The sequence below is a fragment of the Corythoichthys intestinalis genome, unplaced genomic scaffold, assembly GCF_030265065.1.
Source record: "Corythoichthys intestinalis isolate RoL2023-P3 unplaced genomic scaffold, ASM3026506v1 HiC_scaffold_23, whole genome shotgun sequence".
Lineage (NCBI taxonomy): Eukaryota > Metazoa > Chordata > Actinopteri > Syngnathiformes > Syngnathidae > Corythoichthys > Corythoichthys intestinalis.
In genome coordinates, this window is record NW_026651592.1 from 11,234,641 (window position 1) to 11,259,210 (window position 24,570).

Here is a 24,570-nt window from a genome sequence, read left to right on the forward strand (position 1 = left end):
AAGAGTTTGTAAAAAGAAAAAAAAAATTGGAGCAAAAAAGCACCTGTCTAATTTACTCCAAATGTTAATATAGAGAAAAACATCGATTTGGGCATCAAATATGGATCTGGCGACTGTATAGAACGAAGCTTTTCCACATAACGCCTTTTATGCAACACATCCAGTGAGTTTACGGCATCAGAAAGCACCGGGTCTTCCATGAAATGCATTTTAAATTCCTCGATCAATTGAAACCAATGCTAATACAGAGACAAAATGACGGACAAGTGGGCGGAACCATACAGCGAGCACGTGGTTTTGTGACGTCGGTGAGTAGGGTCTATTGGTCTCATGTGTGATGTGGGGACAAAGTTTGTCGCAGACAGTGACGTTTCCACAGTAATTCACCGCCATACCACTAGATTGGTGTGGCTTTGTCTTTGTGTGGTTTTGGGGGACTCTTGTCGAATTCCTTTATTTTCCACCGGTCATTGACAGCAATGGCAATGGAGATGAAACGTGTGCATTTGCAGCTGAAGCTGATTAAGATTAAACAACAAATGTTGTCAGTACAAATGTTTAAGCATAGGCGACACAGAAGTCGTTTGCGAATATTTGAAAACGGTGTTGTTGTTGTGCTGAACCGGAAACAATGTTCTGAGCGGACCAATCACAGCCCTTCGACGTTCACGTCAAGCGCGTTGACGTGATGTGTAGTCAGGACTTTTTGGAGGTGCACGTCAGGCTATGGTGTAGGGTCATAATCAGGTCTGCGCTAATGGCGTAGGTATGCGTAAGACTTAATTAACTCACCGTTTATAAATTGGTACACATAAATCCCAATATAAGTTGAAGAACAAGCACTGAGGAGCAGCAAATGTCATCTAAAGTCATCCTCTGAAGAGTCTCCAACGTCCAAATTATGGATAATTATGTCCTCCAGGATTTGATGGCAAATTATTTGCGGTATCTATTTTAATTTAAATTGGCAAAAAACACAGTCCATATTGCCACAATGTAAAAGATGTCAGATTTCTGACCATGCTCCGAATTTCCAGTCAAAATCAGTTTCCAAAAAATACGGTGGTGTCATGTAATTGAAACATTAACATACCGTTTACAGCATTTGTCGTGTTACTTTAATGCTGGTAACCCACAATGCATTGCTAACTACAGTAGTAAACTGTTTAACACAAAAACGGTATTTTAGTGTTCAAAATTGGCCGTAAATTTACAGCAATTTTTTCAGTGTAGTTAACGCATTTGCTGCCATTGACAGTAACAGATGTCTAATCTGTTTGAACCGGGAGTGCAGCAAAGGATCACGTTTTAGTGCCAGTGATAAACGTCCAACCCATATACAGTGGGGCAAATAAATATTTAGTCAACCACCAATTGTGCCAAAAGTTCTCCTACTTGAAAAGATTACAGAAGCCTGTAATTGTCAACAAGGGTAAACCTCAACCATGAGTGACAGAATGTGGAAAAACCCCCCCAGAAAATCACGTTTGATTTTTAAAGAATTTATTTCCAAATTAGAGTGTAAAATAAGTATTTGGTCACCTACATACAAGCAAGATTTCTGGCTGTCAAAGAGGTCTAACTTCTTCTAACGAGGTCTAATGAGGCTCCACTCGTTACCTGTATTAATGGCACCTGTCTTAACTCATTATTAGTATAAAAGACACCTGTCCACAACCTCAGTCAGTCACACTCCTACTCCACTATGGCCAAGACCAAAGAGCTGTCGAAGGACACCAGAGACAAAGTTGTAGACCTGCACCAGGCTGGGAAGACTGAATCTGCAATAGGTAAAATGCTTGTTGTAAAGAAATCAACTGTGGGAGCAATTATTATAAAATGGAAGACATACAAGACCACTGATAATCTCCCTCGATCTGGGGCTCCATGCAAGATGTCACCCTGTGGCGTCAAAATGATAACAAGAACGATGAGCAAAAATCCCAGAACCACACGGGGGGACCTAGTGAATGACCTACAGAGAGCTGGGACCACAGTAACAAAGGCTACTATGCGTAACACAATGCGCCGCCAGGGACTCAAATCCTGCACTGCCATATGTGTCCCACTGCTGAAGCCAGTACACGTCCAGGCCCGTCTGTGGTCCGCTAGAGAGCATTTGGATAATCCAGAAGAGAACTGGGAGAATGTGTTATGGATGAAACTAAAATAGAACTTTTTGGTAGAAACACAGGTTCTTGTGTTTGGAGGGGGAAAGAATACTGAATTGAATCCAAAGAGCACCATACCCATGGGGGTGGAAACATCATGCGTTGGGGCTGTTTTTCTGCAAAGGGACCAGGAGGACATATCTGTGTAAAGGAAAGAATGAATGGGGCCATGTATGGAGATATTATGAGTGAAAATCTCCTTCCATCCCAAACACACATGAATGAACGAGAGCATTTTTCCTTCATTCTGGAAGATTCCAGCGATAGGTTGGAGCCGCTACATGCGCCGCCGTTTTGTAGCTTTGCCGTTACAATGACGGGTCGTCATAGCTCCCAGTTTGCAAGCATCGTTTACATCATATTTGTGTTGCACATTTATGCCGTGAGGTGACGTGTTTGTTTAGCATCTTTGGGATGTGTTGTAAGTCCGACTGAGTGTAAAGTGCGTAGTTGCCGCAAAGTTTTGTGGCAAAATTGACTGTGTGTGTGTACAGCGTCCTTCTGGGTTCTGCACGCTCATCCGCACTTGCCCCCACTTTTATGTTTATTGCACTGTGCAATTCATTTGTGTGTTGTTTATTATTGTGCAGTCAATTTGCATTGTTTAACATTGGCACTGATATGCTGTTAACCCTAACCCGAAATTCAGAATTTTTCACATTAGGCTTAGTCTTAGAGTTAGCAGGGTTTAATTAGTCGGTGGAGTTGCTTTTAACAAATTCCATGCTTTTTGTTAGTTATTTTTTAGTTTCAGGGCTCCGGTGTGGCTAAGCTAGAGCGAGTCAATGGTGGTTGAAATCAACTCTATCGACTAATTAAACCTCCGGCAACTCAAAGATTAAGCCTCATCTGAAAAATTCTGATCTTCCCCTTTAAATTTAATTATCGGAAGGTCAATTACATGCGATGACATTTGTCATTCTTATGTCGAGGTGGCAAAGGGAAAAAATTGGTAAAAAGTAACTGATAAATTACTTTGAAAGTAACTTAGTTACTTTGATAATAAACTAATCATTAAAGTAATTAGATTACTTTTATGAGACATAATTAGTAATTAAATTACTTTTTCAAGTAATCTCTGACAACACTGGAAGTAAGTTGAGGAGCTTCGTTTTCTCAAAAGTAGGATTATTTCCAGTCACCACACTTTTCGGGCGTTCACCGTTTACAACTGAGACCGCATTCTAACTGTCATTACAGGTGATTCCCGACTGGCAAGATCAGGAGTGGAAAAACGACCAGCCCGACTTGTACGCCGGTATCTTCCACTTCCGCTTCTGGAGGTTTGGCGAGTGGGCAGACGTGGTGATTGACGACCGTCTTCCCACCCTTAACGGCAAGCTGGTCTACTGCCATTCCGACGATCCCAGCGAGTTCTGGAGCGCCCTGGTGGAGAAGGCCTATGCCAAGTATGCGGGCTGACGCCCACGCCTGTGTATTTCTTTTCCTGTGTGAAAGCAAGGGCTGCTCTCCTTCTAGAACTTTCGGCTGCTATGAGGCGCTCAGTGGCGGTAACACGGCCGACGCGCTAGTGGACTTCACAGGTGGCGTCTCGCAGACCATTTGCATGGAGGACAGCGGTGCCAAAGATCAAATGGAGAAGCAAGCTGAGCTGTTCTTGCGAGTTGTCAAAGTCCACGAAAGAGGAGGACTCATCAGCGCCTCAATAGAGGTTGGCATATGATTATAAATTGAGTTACAAGTTCACATACTAAACTAATTACCATATTTTTCGGACTATATGTCGCACCTGAGCATAAGTCGCACCAGCCAAAAAATGCGCAATGAAATGGGAAAAAAACATAAAAGTCGCACCGGAGCCAGACTGATCTGCAGCTACAGGAAGCGTCTGGTTGAAGTTATTGCTGCCAAAGGGAGAGGGGCACAAAACATTAAATGTGATGTTTCACTTGCTTATTTTCCCTCTTCTGTCATTCTTCTTTGTTTGTATCCTCATTAAAACATGAAAACCTATAAATGTTTGGGTGGTTTTAGTCAAAGCAGACGCCATATTTTTATCTGTGTGATTTTGACAAAAATCAGATTACATTTGTTCGTGATTTTATGCAGAAATATGAGAAATTCCTAAAGGTTCAGATACTTTTGCGTACCAGTTTATATTTTGGGGTGTGGTTTCCACGAGACGTGACTTACCGTACCGCGGTGGTGCATCCTCTAATCCCTTCCGTGTCTTTTCACGTGTGTCACCAAGAAGAAACAAAAAGTAAGCATCGTAACCTTTTACAAGCGGATTCTGAACAAAAGTTGAGCACGTTGTAGCACATACAGTGGGGCAAATAAGTATTTAGTCAACCACCAATTGTGCAAGTTCTCCTACTTGAAAAGATTAGAGAGGCCTGAAATTGTCAACATGGGTAAACCTCAATCATGAGAGACAGAATGTGAAAAGAAAACAGAAAATCACATCGTTTGATTTTTAAAGAATTTATTTCCAAATTAGAGTGTAAAATAAGTATTTGGTCACCTACAAACAAGAAAGATTTCTGGCTGTCAAAGAGGTCTAACTTCTTCTAACAAGGTCTAACGAGGCTCCACTCGTTACCTGTATTAATGGCGCCTGTTTTAACTCATTATCGGTTTAAAAGACACCTGTCCACAACCTCAGTCAGTCACACTCCAAACTCCACTATGGCCAAGACCAAAGAGCTGTCGAAGGACACCAGAGACAAAATTGTAGACCTGCACCAGGCTGGGAAGACTAAATCTGCAATAGGTAAAATGCTTGTTGTAAAGAAATCAACTGTGGGAGCAATTATTAAGAAAATGGAAGACATACAAGACCACTGATAATCTCCCTCGATCTGGGGCTCCATGCAAGATCTCACCCCGTGGCGTCAAAATGATAACAAGAACGGTGAGCAAAAATCCCAGAACCACACGGGGAGACCTAGTGAATGACCTACAGAGAGCTGGGACCACAGTAACAAAGGCTACTATCAGTAACACAATGCGCCGCCAGGGACTCAAATCCTGCACTGCCAGATGTGTCCCCCTGCTGGAGAAAGTACACGTCCAGGCCCGTCAGCGGTTCGCTAGAGAGCATTTGAATGATCCAGAAGAGGACTGGGAGAATGTGTTATGGTCAGATGAAACCAAAATAGAACTTTTTGGTAGAAACACAGGTTCTCGTGTTTGGAAGAGAAAGAATACTGAATTGCATCCGAAGAACACCATACCCACTGTGACGCATGGGGGTGGAAACATCACACTTTGGGGCTGTTTTTCTGCAAAGGGACCAGGACGACTGATCTGTGTAAAAGAAAAGAATGAATGGGGCCATGTATCGAGAGATTTTGAGTGAAAATCTCCTTCCATCAGCAAGGGCATAGTAGATAAGACATGGCTGGGTCTTTCAGCAGGACAATGATCCCAAACACACAGCCAGGGCAACAAAGGAGTTGGTTCGTAAGAAGTATTTCAAGGTTCTGAAGTGACCTAGCCAGTCTCCAGATTTCAACCCCATAGAAAATCTGTGGAGGGAGTTGAAAGTCCGTGTTGCCCAACGACAGCCCCAAAACATCACTGCTCTAGGGGAGATCTGCATGGAGGAATGGGCCAAAATACCAGCAACAGTGTGTGAAAAGCTTGTAAAGAGTTACAGAAGACGTTTGGCCTCCGTTATTGCCAACAAAGGGTACACAACAAAGTATTGAGATGAACTTTTGGTATTGACCAAATACTTATTTACCACCATGATTTGCAAATAAATTCTTTTAAAAAAATCAAACAATGTGATTTTCTGTTTTTTTCCCCACATTCTGTCTCTCATGGTTGAGATTTACCCAGGTTGACAATTACAGGCCTCTCTAATATTTTCAAGTGGGAGAACTTGCACAATTAATGGTTGACTAAATACTTATTTGCCCCACTGTATTTCACCAATGACGTGCACACAACAGTATGCATTTGATCACTTATTTTAGGATATTTTAGGGGAAGCTGAGCTTTCCTTGCAGTCTTAGAGCAATAGCCTCAGGTGTATTCTTTTCTGAAATTACCACTGTCACTCCTCATCAATGACTGGTTGACCACTAATCGGTGGCACTAATGCCATCCATTGTGACATCCCGTAGGCAAGCGGCGCAGCTGAAATGGAGTCTCGCCTATCCAACGGCCTTGTCAAAGGTCACGCCTACGCCGTGACGGCTGTGCGGCACGTGCGTCTCGGTCACGGCTTGCTGGCCTTCTTTAAGTCTAATAAACTGGAAATGATTCGGCTGAGAAACCCCTGGGGCAGCAGCGAGTGGACCGGACCTTGGAGCGACAGGTGATGGAGCGGCGCTGTGCAAAAATCCCACATTGAAATTATGTCTTCAAAAGCTGTCTTTAAAAATGCTTTGTTGAATTACAGTTCAGCGGAGTGGAAAAATGTCAGCCAGCGTGAGCGCGAGAAAATTGGCGTCGTCGTGCAGAATGACGGCGAGTTCTGGTGAGATTCTGCAAAATGTCTGATTGCAGAGAAACACTGACAGTAACATAAAGTAGTTGAAGAGAGGAGAAGTACTTGAACAGTGGTTCTTAAACTTGCTAAAGGTACGGAACCCCACAAATTACACAGGTGCATTTCAGCGAACCTTTTGGAATTTCATAATAATTAATAAATATTATTATTTTTATATTAATATTTTTTTTACAAATTCAAAACCTAGCAAGTCAACATCGAAGAATTTCTTCCAGATTTCAATTTATTACGAATAATTATGCCTTCTGCTGTTGATTTTCACATTGGAAAATGAAATTAAACTCATTTCATTTTACACGGTTCCTTTTATTGTTTCATGTCTACATTCTAAGGGTGTAGCAGTACATGTATTTGAATTGAACCGTTTCAGTACGTGCTGCTCTGTTCGGAACGGAGGCGTACCGAACGAGTTTCTGACGTAATGTAACCCTTACTTTTCGAGGCTGTGAGTCGATCGGGTTACAGTTTCTTTGTGTAGATTATATTTACTCCGTCTTCTCTATTATAATGAGGACCAACATGGTAGGACAGTAGAACCCAGAAAAGTCAACGGCGCGACAACGTGGCCGCCGCAACAACGCAGTGAAACGCGGGCATTAAAGTCAATCAGCCAAAGCACACCAGTCGCAGTGCGGCCGCGTGTTAGACGCGTCCCAGAAGCGGCTCAACACGACGCACGCGAAAAGAACGGCAGAGTTTATTATTTGACGTGAGACGCGACCCTCCTGCGTCAATACTACTACCGGTAGCTGGGATCGGGCGGAAGTCATTCGTGTAAAAATACGATGGATCCGGTCGATTTTCAAACTAATATGCAATCGTAACCCACTTTTTGAGTCCATCAGATCTCTAGAGTGGCAGATCGGGGCACAGTTGACTTGTCTTTGTTGATTTACTGCTGTCTTCTCTGCTATATTAATAACCACCACGGCCCCGTGTTCAATACAAAACCCTCCTACCACAACAAAACAAGTAGGAACTAATATTCACATAGGAACTAAAGTTATACAACATAAAATATACAATATAAATGAATACTGCATCACATTTGTAAAATATAAACACATAATAAAATAAATAATAGCCCATTTAAATAAAATCAATTGAAATGAGCTAAAACACCTGTAATTAAATAATAAGAATGATCCGATCCTGCTTACACAATTAAATTTATTAACTTCTGTGTGGCGCTTTAACTTGAGAAAGTCGACCAATAAACCTTTGAAAACCGTTCATAAAAAAAAAAGAAAAAAAAAAAAGATTCATTGAGGCATTTAATTTGTAAAATTCATGTTAAAATCTTTGTCATTGGGATTGCTTTTCTCTTTAGCACAGGACTTCTTTTTTCTTCTTTCTTTCAGAAAGAAAGCTGACCAATACGCGGGGTCTGAAAGGCAAATTGTTGTTGGATTATCTTTAAATACCCGCTACTTTTTGAGCAGAATTGTAGCTTTGTATAGGCTAATGTTCCTATTGTTGAAAGCACAAAGGTGTGTAATAAACAACTAGCACATTTATATTTTGCATTTTGTTTTCTTACTGTACCGAAAATGAACCGAACCGTGACCTAAAAACCGAGGTACGTACCGAACCGAGATTTTTGTGTACTGTTACACCTATACTACATTCTCATTTTATTGTCGTGTCCTTGCATCACATACTATTTTCAGTAAAATTACACTTTTTTGGGGGGGGGGGTTAAATTTTCTTTGCAGCTCACGCTGTCTGTAGGTCTGTTATACTTCCTCATACCAAGTGCCAGTCAACCTTCCACTGAGCAAACCGATTTCTCCTTCCATTAGACAGAGGGCTAGCACTTGAAAGAAATTGAATAAAGCCTGTAAATTGAGGGCAAACCAGTTCAAAACCTGGTCTAATAGGCTGCTTTCCCTACATTTAGTCAGTGTACAAAACAGGGCTCTGCTTTTCTTAACCTTCACCCAACCCTAGAAGAACCACTGTACTAGAAGAAGTCCCGGTATGGCTTTGTTGATATAGCTTGTTTTTCATAGTGTACACTGAGTATTAGCCTTTGAATGTTGTTTGATTTCTTGGCTGTTTCCAATACGCTCGTGTGACTATTCATTGTTTTGAGAGTAAAATATCCTGACGCCATGCTAATTTTAAGCTAATAGGTTTTCGTAAAACTGAAACCACTAATTTTAGGTTTTAAAGAAGTTCAGTAAAATCTGACAGTTTAGGTTAAAAGTCAGATATTTTAGGGAAAATGTCCAAAGTTTAAGGGGAAATATTAATATTTTTCGTAATAAAAGAAATCAGATTATCTTCAAAGAAAATTACCCAATCTTACCAGCAAAATCCACCTCAAATTTTTCTCAATCATCAATAAATTTTACCTCATTTTCACTTTCGTTCCAGGATGACGTTCAGCGACTTCATCGCCAACTTCACGCACATAGTCCTGTGCCGTCTGATCAACACGTCCTACTTTAGCTTGCACAAAACCTGGGAGGAAGTCACGGTGCACAGCTCCTGGCGTCGCCACGACAACGCACTCATGAACCGAGCCGGGGGCTGCATCAACAATAAGCAGACCTTCCTCCAGAACCCGCAGGTGAGCCCTTGGTCGCTGCGACAACACCCATGATATCAATTTGTAACTGCCTCGCGTGCGTTGCAGTTCTTGTTCGACGTCTCGAAAGCTGAGGATGAAGCCCTCGTGTCTCTGCAGCAGAGGGACCGGAGAGCCTCTCTGAGACAAGGACGGGGAGAGAACTTGGCCATCGGTTTTGAAATACATAGGGTCAGCCTTTTTATTTATTTTTTTTTAACAAAAAGTGAATTAGTATCATTTCAATATGGCATGGGTGTCAAACTCATCTTTGTCCCAGGCCACATCTTAGTTATAGGTTCATTTCTATGCCAAGACTAATCAACAACTAATCGAATATCGCATGTTGTGGTGGATGAAGTGCTCACTTTATTTTTCTTAAGTAAAAGTACAGATACAGGTGCTAAAAATTACTTAAATTACAATTATCTAAGAAAAAAAATACTCAAGTACATAGTACAAAAGTACTTGCTTTAAAATTTACAATTTACTTGTAAAGTAAAAGTATTTTCTCCCGATGCAAAAATGTAATTTTGTATTTTTAAAAAAATACATACAGAGGGGCAAATAAGTATTTAGTCAACCACCAATTGTGCAAGTTCTCCTACTTGAAAAGATTAGAGAGGCCTGTAATTGTCAACATGGGTAAACCTCAACCATGAGAGACAGAATGTGAAAAAAAAACAGAAAATCACATTGTTTGATTTTTAAAGAATTTATTTCCAAATTACAGTGGAAAATAAGTATTTGGTCTACTACAAACAAGCAAGATTTCTGGCTCTCAAAGAGCTCTAACATTTTCTAACGAGGTCTAACGAGGCTCCACTCGTTACCTGTATTAATGGCATCTGTTTTAACTCATTATCGGTACAAAAGACACCTGTCCACAACTTCAGTCAGTCACACTCCTAACTCCACTATGGCCAAGACCAAAGAGCTGTTGAAGGACACCGGAGACAAAATTGTAGACCTGCACCAGGCTGGGAAGACTGAATCTGCAATAGGTAAAACGCTTGGTGTAAAGAAATCAACTGTGGGAGCAATTATTAGAAAATGGAAGATATACAAGACCACTGATAATCTCCCTCGATCTGGGGCTCCATGCAAGATCTCACCCCGTGGCGTCAAAATGATAACGAGAACGGTGAGCAAAAATCCCAGAACCACACAGGGGGACCTAGTGAATGACCTTCAGAGAGCTGGGACCACAGTAACAAAGGCTACTATCAGTAACAATGCGCCGACAGGGACTCAAATCCTGCACTGCCAGACGTGTCCCCCTGCTGAAGAAAGTACACGTCCAGGCCCGTCTGCGGTTTGCTAGAGAGCATTTGGATGATCCAGAAGAGGACTGGGAGAATGTGTTATTGTCGGATGAAACCAATATAGAAGTTTTTGGTAGAAACACAGGTTCTCGTGTCTGGAGGAGAAAGAATACTGAATTGTATCCGAAGAACACCGTACCCACTGTGAAGCATGGGGGTGGAAACATCATGCTTTGGGGCTGTTTTTCTGCAAAGGGACCAGGACGACTCATCTGTGTAAAGGAAAGAATGATTAGGGCCATGTATCGAGAGATTTTGAGTGAAAATCTCCTTCCATCATCAAGGGCATTGAAGATGAGACGTGGCTGGGCAACAACAGCCAGGGCAACAAAGGATTGGCTTCATAAGAAGCATTTCAAGGTCCTGGAGTGGCCTAGCCAGTCTCCAGATCTCAACCCCATAGAAAATCTGTGGAGGGAGTTGAAATTTCGTGTTGCCCAACGACAGCCCCAAAACATCACTGCTCTAGAGGAGATCTGCATGGGGGAATGGGCCAAAATACCAGCAACAGTGTGTGAAAAGCTTGTGAAGAGTTACAGAAAACGTTTGGCCTCCGTTACTGCCAACAAAGGGTACATAACAAAGTATTGAGATGAACTTTTGGTATTGACCAAATACTCATTTTCCACCATGATTTGCAAATAAATTCTTTAAAAATCAAACAATTTGATTTTCTGGGTTTTCCTTCCACCTTCTGTCCCTCATGGTTGAGGTTTACCCATGTTGACAATTACAGGCCTCTCTAATATTTTCAAGTGGGAGAACTTGCACAATTAGTGGTTGACTAAATACTTATTTGCCCCACTGTATGTACATACAAAGATATGGGTCAATATTCAAAGAAAGAACCAGAAAATTCATGGACTGTGCAGAATGAAAAAAACTAGCAATGAAATGGCTGTAAACAGAAGTTTAACCAGCTCAAAAACTCCAAAACTGTTGTTTCTAATTTGCATCATACATAAAATTGTATGTATGTTTTTTGCGGGGGGCAGATTTTATCATTAATATTTATTATGCTTTTATTATAAGTTATATTATTATTATCAAAATTACAAGTTAAAATTATAAGAAGCCCAGGCTTCTCCCGTCAGCACTTGTCTTTTCTTTGGGTCAATTAATCTTTTCACAATGCTATCTTGTAACTGTCAATGATACCGATGATGATGACAATAAATAATAAATAAATATATTTTTAATTAATGTATTACTCATTCATTTTTCATTTGATTGTTTTATTTACATTTTAAATTAGAAAACAAAAAAGGAAAACGTTTTAAATATTCTTATTAATTTATAATAATAAAATCTTTAAATATTCAGTTTTAATTTTTATTTTATTTAAAAACAAAAAATTTTAGGTGAAATGGCAACCAGTATAGGGTTTAGTCCATCTTATCTTATCAAAATGTTATTATAGCAAGAAACATGATTGAATTTTGCGGACTATGCAAACGGATGCGGCTGGCCGGTTATGGCCCTCCGGCCATGAGTTGGGCACCTGTGCCATATGCTGTCGCTGTAATGATATACCAGTAGTGCAACCCATAACAGCAGGAAGACACAATTTCTCATGAGATTGTGTGATGTATTTTATTGCAGAAGAAAAAAAAGTGGATTAACAGTTGTTGACATTTTGCATTTTTTGTCACTTATTAAACAGGTAGAGGTGAACCGCAAGTACCGCATGCACGCCCCCCAGCAGAGAGTAGCCAACAGCCCCTACAGCAATGCCAGGTGTGTATACCAATGGCCATCAAGCATTTTTGTGATATTTTTGGCAATATGAACTCATTGGCTGCCATTGACGACGCTAAACGTACAATCCATTTTGACTGGAAGGCCTGGCAACAATCATTCACTGAAGCATGAGCGTTCACTGTTCCCGATCCGATCACATGATATGAAATTGGGCAGATTACGTCGTTTTTCAGGGGATCGGAATCGGGTGAAAGGGATCGGCTTTCTAATTTAGAAAATATATTTATTAGGGCTGTCAAACGATTAAAATTTTTAATTGAGTTAATCACAGCTTAAAAATTAATTAATCGTAATTAATCGCAATTCAAAATGCAAGATAAGACATAAGACGGATATATACATTAAACATACTGAACATAATAAGTACTGTATTTGTTTTTTATAACAATAAATCCACAAGATGACATTAACATTATTAACATTCTTTCTGTTAAAGGGATCCACAAGAAAGACTTGTAGTTCTTAAAAGATAAATGTTAGTACAAGTTATACTAATTTTATATTAAAACCCCTCTTAATGTTTTCGTTTTAGTAAAATTTGTAAAATGTTCTATCAAAAATTAAACTAGATACACTAAATACACCACAAGGTGTCAATGGCGAGTTTTAAATTAAATTAGAAATCAAGCCAAATAGTGTGTTTTGTCCCTCGACTGACGCCGTAGTTTCCTGTGTACTGGTCAATCCATTGTAATTCACGTCATTTGAGTGCTGACTTCACAACGTACTTGACCTCTGATAGTTTGTATATTATGAATAAATATTGCCATCCAATGTATTTGTTGAACTAAACGAAATGTGTAAATAGAGTTTGACCAAAGTCTTGAGTAAGTTTTATGTTATGTTGCAGAGCTATTTTGGGAATGCCAGTTCTCTTTGCACTGTTGTTTAACTGTGTGAGAATAGGGCCTCATTAATACAGATTGATGCGCTTTTCTTTTTGTGAACATTATTTTTTTGAGAGATATTGTTTTTGTTGTGCTTTCACTAAATGATACTTATGTTTGTTGTGAAGGAGTTGACGAAGCTTATGCCAATAAATGGTGCGGTCCAATGAATTACATCGCATTGACATTCAACTGGCACCCAAGTAAGGCCATGCCATTGACGACTATGCACGTCCAAATTTCTCATTCATTTTGAATGGCAGAAAAACGTGTGGTTGTGATTTTTGACCATACACTTACCATTACATTTCATTAACATTCAACTGGCACCCAAGTAAGGCCATGCCATTGACGGCTATACACGTCCAAATTTCCCATTCATTTTGAATGGCAGGAAAACATGTGGTTGTGATTTTTGACCATACACTTACCATTACATCGCATTGACATTCAACTGGCACCCAAGTAAGGCCATGCCATTGACGACTATGCACGTCCAAATTTCCCACTCATTTTTAATTGCTGAAAAACGTATGGTTGTGATTTTAGACCATACACTTGCCATTACAGCGCATTGACATTCAACTGGCACCCAAGTAAGGCCATGCCATTGACGGCTATTCACGTCCAAATTTCCCGTTCATTTTGAATGGCAGAAAAATATGTGCTTGTGATTTTTGACCATACACTTAGCATTACATCACATTGACATTCAAGTGGTACCCAAGTCAGCCCATGCCATTGACGGCTATTCAAGCCCAAATTTCCCTTTCATTTTGAATGGCAGGAAAACATGTGGTTGTGATTTTTGACCATACACTTACCATTACATCTCATTAACATTCAACTGGCATCCAACTAAGGCCATGCTATTGACGCCTATGCACGTCCAAATTTCCTATTCATTTTGAATGGCAGGAAAACGTGTGGTTGTGATTTTTGACCATACACTTACCATTACAGCGCATTGACATTCAACTGTCACCCAAGAAAGGCCATGACATTGACAACTATTCACGTCCAAATTTCCCATACATTTTGAGTTGCAGGAAAGCATGTGGTTGTGATTTTTGACCATACACTTACCATTACATCGCATTAACATTCAAATGGCACCCAAGTAAGGCCGTGCTAGTGACGGCTATTCACGTCCAAATTTTCCATTCATTTAAATACATGTATCGAGGGGTTATTGTTATTTCATCAATTAACTTATTACCAGCTCATTACTTGGACTTGAGCGGTCTCAGTCCCCACTAGTAAGACTCCTGATTTGTGTGTCAGGGGTCACATTTTGGGTACCCAACCGTTGATAATATGTTATGTACACAATGTTCTAACCCCATTGGAATCAAGGTTTCAAATACACAGACTTGACACTCTCAAGGTTTCTATTTCCAAAGATCTGCATTCCTGCGCGTGGACCTGAAAAAGGGCCGCTATGTCATCATCCCAACCACCTTTGAACCCAACCTGGAGGGAGACTTTCTGCTGCGCATCTTCACTGACGTGCCATCACACGGCAGGTGCCAAGACACATTTAAACTTTTGCTACTTACGTAGCATGGTGTGACACAACGTAGCACTACATGAAGTCCAGAATAAAAAAATCTTTGAAGCTTCAAAGGGTTGCTTTTGTTTTGATGTTGTATTGTGCTGCAGGGAGCTTATTTTGGATCAGCCGCCACATACCTGCTGGACCGGTTTGTGTGGTTTCCCGTCTCTGGTCACTCAAGTGCATGTCCTCGAAGGAAAAGAACTTGGAGGTAGGTTTGCAAAAACAATAGCTTTTGTTATTTTTAGGGAGGGTTAGTTATACTTTACATCATGTTAACATTTTGGTCATTATCAACACAGCTAGTGGACAAAAATTTGATCATTTTTGCATTTTTCATTTCATGTTTCCCAATTCCTTTTAAACTAATTGTTTTTTTAAGGAGCTATATGTAAGACTTCAATTAGTCATTAAATGGCTATAATATTTCAATAGACCATGACGCTGATGAAAATATTTTGTCAACGAACAATTCTTTTTCATGACGATGACGTGACAATGACGAGCTTAAAACATGGCTTGGGAGGCTAGACGAATGCCAGTTTTCGTCTGACGAGATGTCAACGAGATGAAACTACGTAGTTTTTCATCGTAGTCTGTCAACGTAGTTTCTGTCATATGTTCTTAATGCATGACATTTTCATGTACGTGGAGTACGTCAGCTGGCATCATAGCAGTGTTTGGGTTGTGTCCCTCACGTGAGATGTGCTGCACTTCTCCCTCACTCTGCTCACCGGAGTTCAGGCTGTGTTTCAAGCAAGGCCGCGCTAAATCTTGCTTGTTTGGAAACACATGGTAAGATTTGTTTTCCTATCTTGGCAAGAGAGAATATGCAATGTTGCTTTAGCCTTTAAAGATCTAAACCAGTGTTGTTTTCGTCAACGATGACGATATCGAAAATATTTTGTCAACAAATAATTTTTTTCATGACGATGACGTGCAACGTGTCTTGGGAGACTGAAACATTACAAGATGGATGCCAGTTTTTTTCTGATGTGACGAGAACAAGATGAAAATTCGCCATAGTTTCAGTCATAAGTTCACAATGTGACATTTTCTTATCGTATGAGTAGCATGCGTGTAGCATTGTTTGGTCGTGTCACACATGTGACGTGCTGAACACACACTTACGCTCCACACACTCACGGTTACTCACCAGCCAGTGAGTAAGCGTGTGTCCACTCGAGGCTGCTTTTGTGAAACATGTGTCAGGTGCTGCTTGGTAAGTTTTGTTTTCTTACAGTGGGGAAAATAAGTATTTAGTCAACCACTAATTGTGCAAGTTCTCCCACTTGAAAATTGTTTCCATGCAGATCTCCTCTAGAGCATGGGGATGTTTTGGGCAAAACGGACTTTCAACTCCCTCCTCACCCCGTGGCGTCAAAATGATAACAAGAACGGGGAGCAAGAATCCCAGAACCACATGGGGGGACCTAGTGAATGACCTACAGAGAGCTGGGACCACAGTAACAAAGGCTACTATCAGTAACACAATGCGCCGCCAGGGACTCGAATCCTGCACTGCCAGACAAGTCCCCCTGCTGAACAAAGTACACGTCCAGGCCCGTCTGCGGTTCGCTAGAGAGCATTTTGATGATCCAGAAGAGGACTGGGAGAATGTGTTATGGTCAGATGATACCAAAATAGAACCTTTCGGTAGAAACACAGGTTCTCTTGTTTGGAGGAAAAAGAATACTGAATTGCACCATAAACACTGTGAAGCATGGGGGTGGAAACATCATGCTTTGGGGTTGTTTTCTGCAAAGGGACCAGGACGACTGATCTGTGTTAAGGAAAGAATGAATGGGGCCATGTATCGAGAGATTTTAAGTGAAAATCTCCTTCCATCAGGAAGGGCATTGAAGATGAGACGTGGCTGGGACTTTAAGCATGACAATGATCCCAAACATACAGCCAGCCACAACATCACTGCTCTAGAGGAGATCTGCATGGAGGAATGGGCCAAAGTACCAGCAACAGTGTGTGAAAAGCTTGTGAAGAGTTACAGAAAACGTTTGGCCTCCGTTACTGCCAATAAAGGGCACATAACAAAGTATTGAGATGAACTTTTGGTATAGACCAAATTAGAGATGCCAATTGATCGGGTCCGACCACGTCATTTTCAAAGTATCGGAATCGGCAAAAAAATATCGGACATGCCTTTTTTTTAATATATATATATATTTTAATTAAATCGTTTTCTAATTGTATTTAACGTTACAGACATAATATGTTACACTCATCCAGAGTCTTTAGTTTAGGCTTAAGGTAGGATTATCAAATTTATCCCGTTAACGGCGGTAATTAATTTTTTTTTAAAAAATTATCACGTTAAAATATTTAACGCAATTAACGCATTCGCTGCATGACCCACTCACGCATTGTCGCGTTCAATCTGTAATGGTGTCGTTTTACCCAAATATAGAGCTAAAAGGCAGTGTAAAATGAGTAGAGTGAATTTTGGCAGCCTTTGGAGCCTTTTTTTATTTGGCTAAAGCCTTACAATCCCTCTCCCTACGATTTGAAATATCGTGGGAAGCTATGTGGGGAAGAAAGGTAGTAATTGATCTTTTTCTTAACACCCTATGTTATTTCGCAACGCAGAGAAGATATATCAATTGGTACCACTACGCACATTCATTCACTTCCCATCATGCATTTGGGCAGAACAGTTAAATGGCTACAGTATCATTTACTGAAAGCTCAACAAATACACAAGATTGCAATATTTAGTCACAATATTCAAAGTCACATTTATCCTTTAAGAATCTTTCTATCTGTGGATCCTTCTCACAGAAAGAATGTTAATAAGGTAAATGCCATTGTGAGGATTTATTGTCATAATAAACAAATACAGTACTTATGTACTGTATGTTGAATGTATACATTCGTCCGAATTTTATTCATTTTTTTCTTAATGCTTTGCCAAAATGTATATGATCGGGAAAAAATATCGGGAATGATTGGAATTGAATCGGGAGCAAAAAAAAAAGCAATCGGATCGGGAAATATCAGGATCGGCAGATACTCAAACTAAAACGACCGGGATCGGATCGGGAGCAAAAAATCATGATCGGAACAACCCTAGACCAAATACTTATTTTCCACCATGATTTGCAAATAAATTCTTTAAAAATCAAACAATGTCATTATCTGGGTTTTTTTCCACATTCTGTCGCTCATGGTTGAGGTTTACCCATGTTGACAATTACAGGCCTCTCTAATATTTTCAAGTGGGAGAACTTGCACAATTAGTGGTTGACTAAATACTTATTTGCTTCACTGTACTGTATGTGTTTGTCTATGTTCATTCGAAATTGTTTGAAACCTTTATTTTTGCACGACATCTTTTGCAGATGAATACATTTTTAGTAACTGACGAATAAAATTAGACGAACTTTGCATGAGATTTCATCGACTGAAACTAGACAAACGCATTTTGAAATGACTAAAATATGATTCAGACCAAAAAGTATTTTCGCCCATAAGACTAATAGAAAAATTAAAAGAGCTGCCAAAAACAACACTGCAACAGGCATGAAAGAAAAATGTTTTTTGGAAATACCACACGATTTATGTCACACTATATTTTCTTTATATATTTTTGGACTTTTATTGGTTATTTTTTCTATCATTCATTCCATCTTTTCTTTGTTTACAATTAATTTTATCTGTATTTCAAAAATCCTGATTTTATTTTGTTGTTCAGTTGTTTTTTTCTCTCTGACTGCATTATCTCAATCTATTTTTATTATAACTTTATCAAGCGTAATTAAATCTTGATAAATTTCATTCATTAAGGTTGTTTTATTTTTTTCCCGATTTGTTCAGTTTTGGTAGTTTTTATTTATTTTTTTCATGGATTCATTTTAATTTACTGCACGTTATATATACAGTGCTGGCCTAAATTATTGGCACCCCTGAAATTCTGTCACATAATTCTCAATTTCTCCCAGAAAATGATTGCAATTACAAATGCTTTGGTATTAATTAGGGCTGTCAAATGATTAAAATTTTTAATCGGATTAATTACAGCTTAAAAATTAATTAATCGTAATTAATCGCAATTCAAACCATCTATAAAATATGCCATATTTTTCTGTAAATTATTGTTGGAATGGAAAGATAAGACACAAGATGGATATATACATTCAACATTCAACGGTACATAAATACTGTATTTGTTTATTATAACAATAAATCAACAAGATGGCATCAACATTATTAACATTCTTTCTGTTAAAGGGATCCACAAGAAAGACTTGTAGTTCTTAAAAGATAAATGTTAGTACAATTAACATTCTGTTAAAGCGATCCATGGATAGAAAGACTTGTAGTTCTTAAAAGATAAATGTTTATATTAAAACCCCTCTTAATGTTTTCGTTTTAATAAAATTTGTAAAATTTCCAATCAAAAAATAAACTCGTAGCCCGCCATTGTTGATGTCAATAACACAATGCTCATGGGTGCTGAAGCCCATAAAATCAGTCGCAGAGGGCGGACAAAACTCCAAAAAACACAAGTAACAAGTGGACATTGCACTGTGCTGTCATTTTAATCTGTTTGAGCGGGACATGTGCGTTAATTGCGTCAAATATTTTAATGTGATTATTTTTAAAAAATTAATGACCGCCCGTTAACGCGATAATTTTGACAGCCCTAGTATTAATATCTTCATTTATTTTGCTTGCAACGAAAAAACACAAAAGAGAATGAAAAAATTAAATCATTATTTTACGCAAAACTCCAAAAATGGGCCGTACAAAAGTATTGGCACCCTCAGCTTAATACTTGGTAGCAAAACCTTTAGACAATAGAACTGCGAGCAACTGCTTCCGGTATCCATCAATGAGTTTCTTACAATGCTTGAATTTTAGACCATTCTTCTTTGGCCAACTGCTCCAGGTCTCTGAGATTTGAAGGGTGCCTTCTCCAAACTGCCATTTTCAGATCTCCCCACAGGTGTTCTATGGGATTCAGGTCTGGAGTCATTGCTGGCCACTTGCTCCAGTGCTTCCTCTCAAACCATTTTCTTGTGCTTTTTGAAGTGTGTTTTGGGTCATTGTCCTGCTGGAAGACCCATGGCCTCTAAGGGAGACCCAGCTTACTCACACTGGGCCCTACATTATGCTGCAGAATTTGCGGGTAGTATTCAGACTTCATAATGTGATGCACACAGTCAAGCAATCCAGTACCAGAGATAGAAAAGCAATCCCAAAACATCAGGGAACCTTCGCCATGTTTGACTGTGGTGACCGTGTTCTTTACTTTGAAGGCCTCGTTTTTTTTGTCCTGTAAACTCTATGTTGATGACTTTTCCCAAAACGCTCTACTTTTGTCTCATCTGGCCAGAGAACGTTCTTCCAAAACGTTACCTTTCTCAGGTAAGTTTGGCAAACTCCAGCCTGGCTTTTTTATGTTTCTCGGTCAGAAGTGGGGTCTTCCTAGGTATCCTACCATCGAGCCCCTTTTCATTCAGACGTCACGGATAGTACGGGTTGACACTGTTGTACCCTGGGACTGCAGGACAGCTTGAACTTGTTTGGATGTTAGTTGAGTTTCTTTATCCACCATCTGCACAATCTTTCGTTGAAATCTCTCGTCAATTTTTTATGTTCCGTCCACATCTAGGGACACCACAGTGCCGTGGGCTTTACACTTATTGATGACACTGCGCACGGTAGACGCAGGAACATCAGGTCTTTGGAGATGGACTTGTAGCCTTGAGATTGCCCATCGTTCCCCACAGTTTTGCTTCTCAAGTCCTCAGACAGTTCTTTGGTCTTCTTTCTTTTCTCCATGCTCATTGCATTACAGACAAGGACACAGGAAAGAGGTTAAGTCAACTTTAATCCATTTTAACTAGCTGCAATTAACTAGCTGCAAGTGTGATTTAATTATAGCCACCACAAGTCATGTGCCACAGGTAAGTAACAGGTGCTGTTAATTACACAAATTAGAGAAGCATCACATGATTTTTCAAAGGGTGCCAATAGTTTTTGTTCAGCCCATTTTTGGAGTTTTGTTTTAAAGTGCTAATGATTTAAATTTTTCCCCATTTTCTTTTGTGTTTCTTCATTGTAAGCAAAATAAATGAAGATATTACAACCAAAGCATTTGTAATTGCAATCATTTTCTAGCGGAAATTGAGCATTATCCGACAGAATTGCAGGGGTGCCAATACTTTTGGCCAGCAGTGCATATTATTTGGATTCTTTATGTATAAGATTGTTTTATGACATATTTTTAGATTTTTTATCAATTTGATAACTTTACCGTTTTTAAAATTGTGTTTCATTTTTAATTGTTGTGATTAATATTATGATTAGATTTATTTTATGAAGTTCATCCTTCCATCCATCCATCCGTTTTTTTTCTTTTTTTTAACTTAGACCCACCCCTCCTCCCTTTTTACATTATTGAACTTTTCTTCAAGCTTGACCTTGTGAGTGTGCTCGCAGCTAACAACACATACGTGACCGTCCGCTGCGAAGGCCGCTCGATTCGCTCTCCGGTGCACAGACAAACTCGCACTCCCAACTTCGACATCAAGGCCATCTTTTACAGGAAGGATGCAAGCCGGCCAGTCGTCATCAAGGTGAGTGCGCGCACGTCACACCTAGTTAACGCCGTTGATTTTGTTGTTGTGAATGGTCAGGCGTACAACCGCGAGAAGCTGTGCGACTCGTTCCTGGGCGAGCTAAGGCTTTCCACAGAGTCTGGCAACGTCAACGATACGCTGCACCTGCAGGCTGAAGGCGGTCGGTTAAACGCTACTCTGACTGTGGTTATGGTAACCAGCGCCACACTCACCAGCATCTGAGACGCCACACTTTTATTTCATTGGTTGCCACTGACAACGATAGACATTTTGAATGCTCGTGTTTCAGTGCCAATGACGTCGCTAGGTGTCCAATTTATTTTGAATGGGACGGGGCTTCGTTCATGCGCCCCTTCAGTCAAAATAAACTGGACGTCTAGCGCTGTCAAAGGCAGCCAATGAGGTAACAATCTTTTCTACAAATTACTTTGATTTTTTTTTTCTCCTATAGGTTTTCAGTTTTTGATTTTCATTCATTTATTTTTTTGGAGACCTTTTTATTGTATTTTTTAGTTTATTACATTGAAGATTTTTTTTTTTAAACAAGTGCTATTTTAATATGTATTTTACAATTTAAAATAGTTTCTGCTTTTATGTAAAAATATTTCATTTGTATTCATGTTACCATTTTATATGTATGTATACAGTATTTAGTATATATGTTTACACTTCATTTTGATATATTGCGACGTTTTAGTATTATTTCATTTTGTTTACATATCTATGTTATTTCACTTATAAAATTCATTATCAGTGTTGGGCACGTTATTTTAAAAAAGTAATTAGTTATAGTTACTCACTACTTCTTCCAAAAAGTAACTGAGTTAGTAACTGAATTACTCTGTAGTAAAAGTCACTAGTTACCAGGGCAAGTAATTATTTCCGTTACTTTAAAAAGAAGTTGTTGTATGTCAAAGAATTTGAAATTTTCTGAGCAGTACTTGAGTCAGTTGAATAGAGAAGAACAATCAGCAGTAAACAATATAAAGTGAGTTTAATCAATTAAATCTATCTCTCACAAGCTGAGACAACTGGTCAAGTAGACATAGCCTACTGTAATTCAAGTATTTTGACTTGAAATAGTGTTTATATCTCCACCTCGTAATGGACAAATTTTCCTCTGAATGCTCTGCCATCATATCCCTCTGCATCTGTTTTGCGTGTGTGTATTTGCTGCACGCGCTGTTCCCGTTTGTGTGTGAAAACACCGGCTCTGATTGGCTTACCATGACACATGACTCTAACCCTCAGCCAATCACAATCACTTCCATCCCATCTATCCAGGTGGTGCATTCAGGTAGCCTCGTCCCCCTACTCCTCCCGTCACCCTCAAAGCGTCTGTCGTCCTCAAGATGGAAGCAGCATTCTTGCTGGCTGACAGTGGGGGATGGGAACGAGGCTAGCATTCAGGTGTAACAAACACAGAAACGTTAGAAAACTTTGGAAAGCATTGTCTAATTGAATGAGCAGGGACAAATAGCCTGGAGTCATAAGAATTACGTGCTGTAATATTCTGAAACAGAATTATCCGAGGCACCCTAAAGTGCACACGGCGCCAATATTGTTTTGCTCACATGATGCAGGAGTGAGTTAGAGACACGGCCTGCTGAGAGCCGCACTTTTGTGTTAATGTTGAAGTTATTTGTGCTATTAAAGAAACAGAGTGCCGGCACGTCCTGTGTGGTATATTTTTGCTAAGAAAAAGCACAAAACAAAACATGTGCGCTATTCTCGAACCTGAACGCACCCCAAGTCTTGGATGACAAATAAACAGAGCAGAGTAGACTCGCTACGGCTGGTAGTTTCTTCAATTTATTCAGAGTATGTAACGCACTGCTTTTGACCGTCAGTAACGGTAACGGCGTTGTAACGGCAGAAAAAATAATTAGATTACCCCGTTACTGAAAAAAATAACGCCGTTATGTAACGGCGTTATTTATAACGGCGTTATTCCCAACAGTGTTCATTATTGAGTCTTTTCATGACTTAATCTCACATAAATTTACTTCATTAAAAAAAAAAATCACTTTTTTTCCTCCGCCATTTTATTTCAATACAATCAGTTAACAATTTTTTAAACTCAATTTAAGTTTGTTTTTTCTTTATTTTTCAAACATTGTTAACTGTTTTCATTTGTTTTTTGTTTTTTTTTTCAAAAATTTTGTTTTATAAAATTGTATTTTATTTAATGTTCTTTTTTTTTTTTCTTTTTTTTTTTTTTTTTTTAACCCAAAATTTTGTTTTCTTGTTTTTTATTTATTCCATATCATATTTCCATCTTATATTTGAAATGTTTTATTTTTTTGGTAACCATTTCATGTCTGCTTTCATTTTGATGACATTACGATCTACTTTTTTTCCTTATTTGTGTATCGATAATGTATGTTATTTATGTTTTTATATACTGTATGTTATTAAATACAACATGTATTATACAATCTTGTATCTATAAATTTTCGGTCGATTTTTTTCCTCAATAACTTTAACCAATTTCTACAGTCTAACTCATTACACTCAATTACCTTTTTCGTCATATATATATATATATATTTTTAAGTATATATCTTTGTCATAATTCAATTTTTATACTCTAGACATTTATAACTCAAGTATCATAAATTTGTCATAAATGAAATTCATGTATAAAAAAAAATAATAAATGCCAGAATATTTGAATCTTAACATGAGTCAATGTCTTTTGTATCTTAGGGAGAATTTATTTACTGTAGATAGGATGGGTCTAACAAAGATCAGATCACATTTGATGGTGATTTTATGCAGAAATGTGAGAAATTCCAAAGGGCTCAGATACTTTTTCATACCACTGCATTTTTTACACCAGCTTTCTGTTACACTCAGAATTTAAAAAACTAAGCAGTCAGCGATTCTGGACTACTATTACTTTTTTGTGTCATTGACTTAAAAAAATTTTTTTTTAAAGAAACTTAATGGTTGCTAACTGCGGTCCAACTTTTCAGTCTAAGTTTTAACGCATGCGATCCCATTTTGGGGTATTTAAAGCTTCCATCCATCCATTTTATCCCGCTTATCCGACGTCTTGCATGATGCATGGGGGGAACTTAGCACACATCTCCATTTCATGTGGGGAAAAAAATAATATCATTTTACACAAAACTCAAAAAATGGTTCAGACAAAAGTACTGGTGCCCTTTGGAAAAATCATGTGATGCTTCTCTAATTTGTGGAATAAACA

General features: G+C 39.0%; 1 protein-coding gene across 3 annotated transcripts in view; it reads left to right on the plus strand.

Moving 5' to 3' along the window:
• LOC130911240 (calpain-5-like) overlaps positions 1–23,406 on the plus strand; it is a 38,367-nt gene extending 14,961 nt beyond the window's left edge. For all 3 annotated transcript variants that reach the window (XM_057829077.1, XM_057829080.1, XM_057829078.1), the window contains exons 4-14: positions 3,372–3,580; positions 3,651–3,843; positions 6,266–6,459; positions 6,544–6,621; positions 9,034–9,229; positions 9,296–9,418; positions 12,215–12,288; positions 14,603–14,725; positions 14,862–14,965; positions 21,217–21,353; positions 21,414–23,406. In XM_057829077.1, coding sequence (XP_057685060.1) covers positions 3,372–3,580; positions 3,651–3,843; positions 6,266–6,459; positions 6,544–6,621; positions 9,034–9,229; positions 9,296–9,418; positions 12,215–12,288; positions 14,603–14,725; positions 14,862–14,965; positions 21,217–21,353; positions 21,414–21,578 — 1,596 coding nt within the window. In that variant the 3' untranslated portion in view covers positions 21,579–23,406. The remainder of the gene's footprint in view (positions 1–3,371; positions 3,581–3,650; positions 3,844–6,265; positions 6,460–6,543; positions 6,622–9,033; positions 9,230–9,295; positions 9,419–12,214; positions 12,289–14,602; positions 14,726–14,861; positions 14,966–21,216; positions 21,354–21,413) is intronic.
• The last annotated feature ends 1,164 nt before the right edge of the window (positions 23,407–24,570 follow it).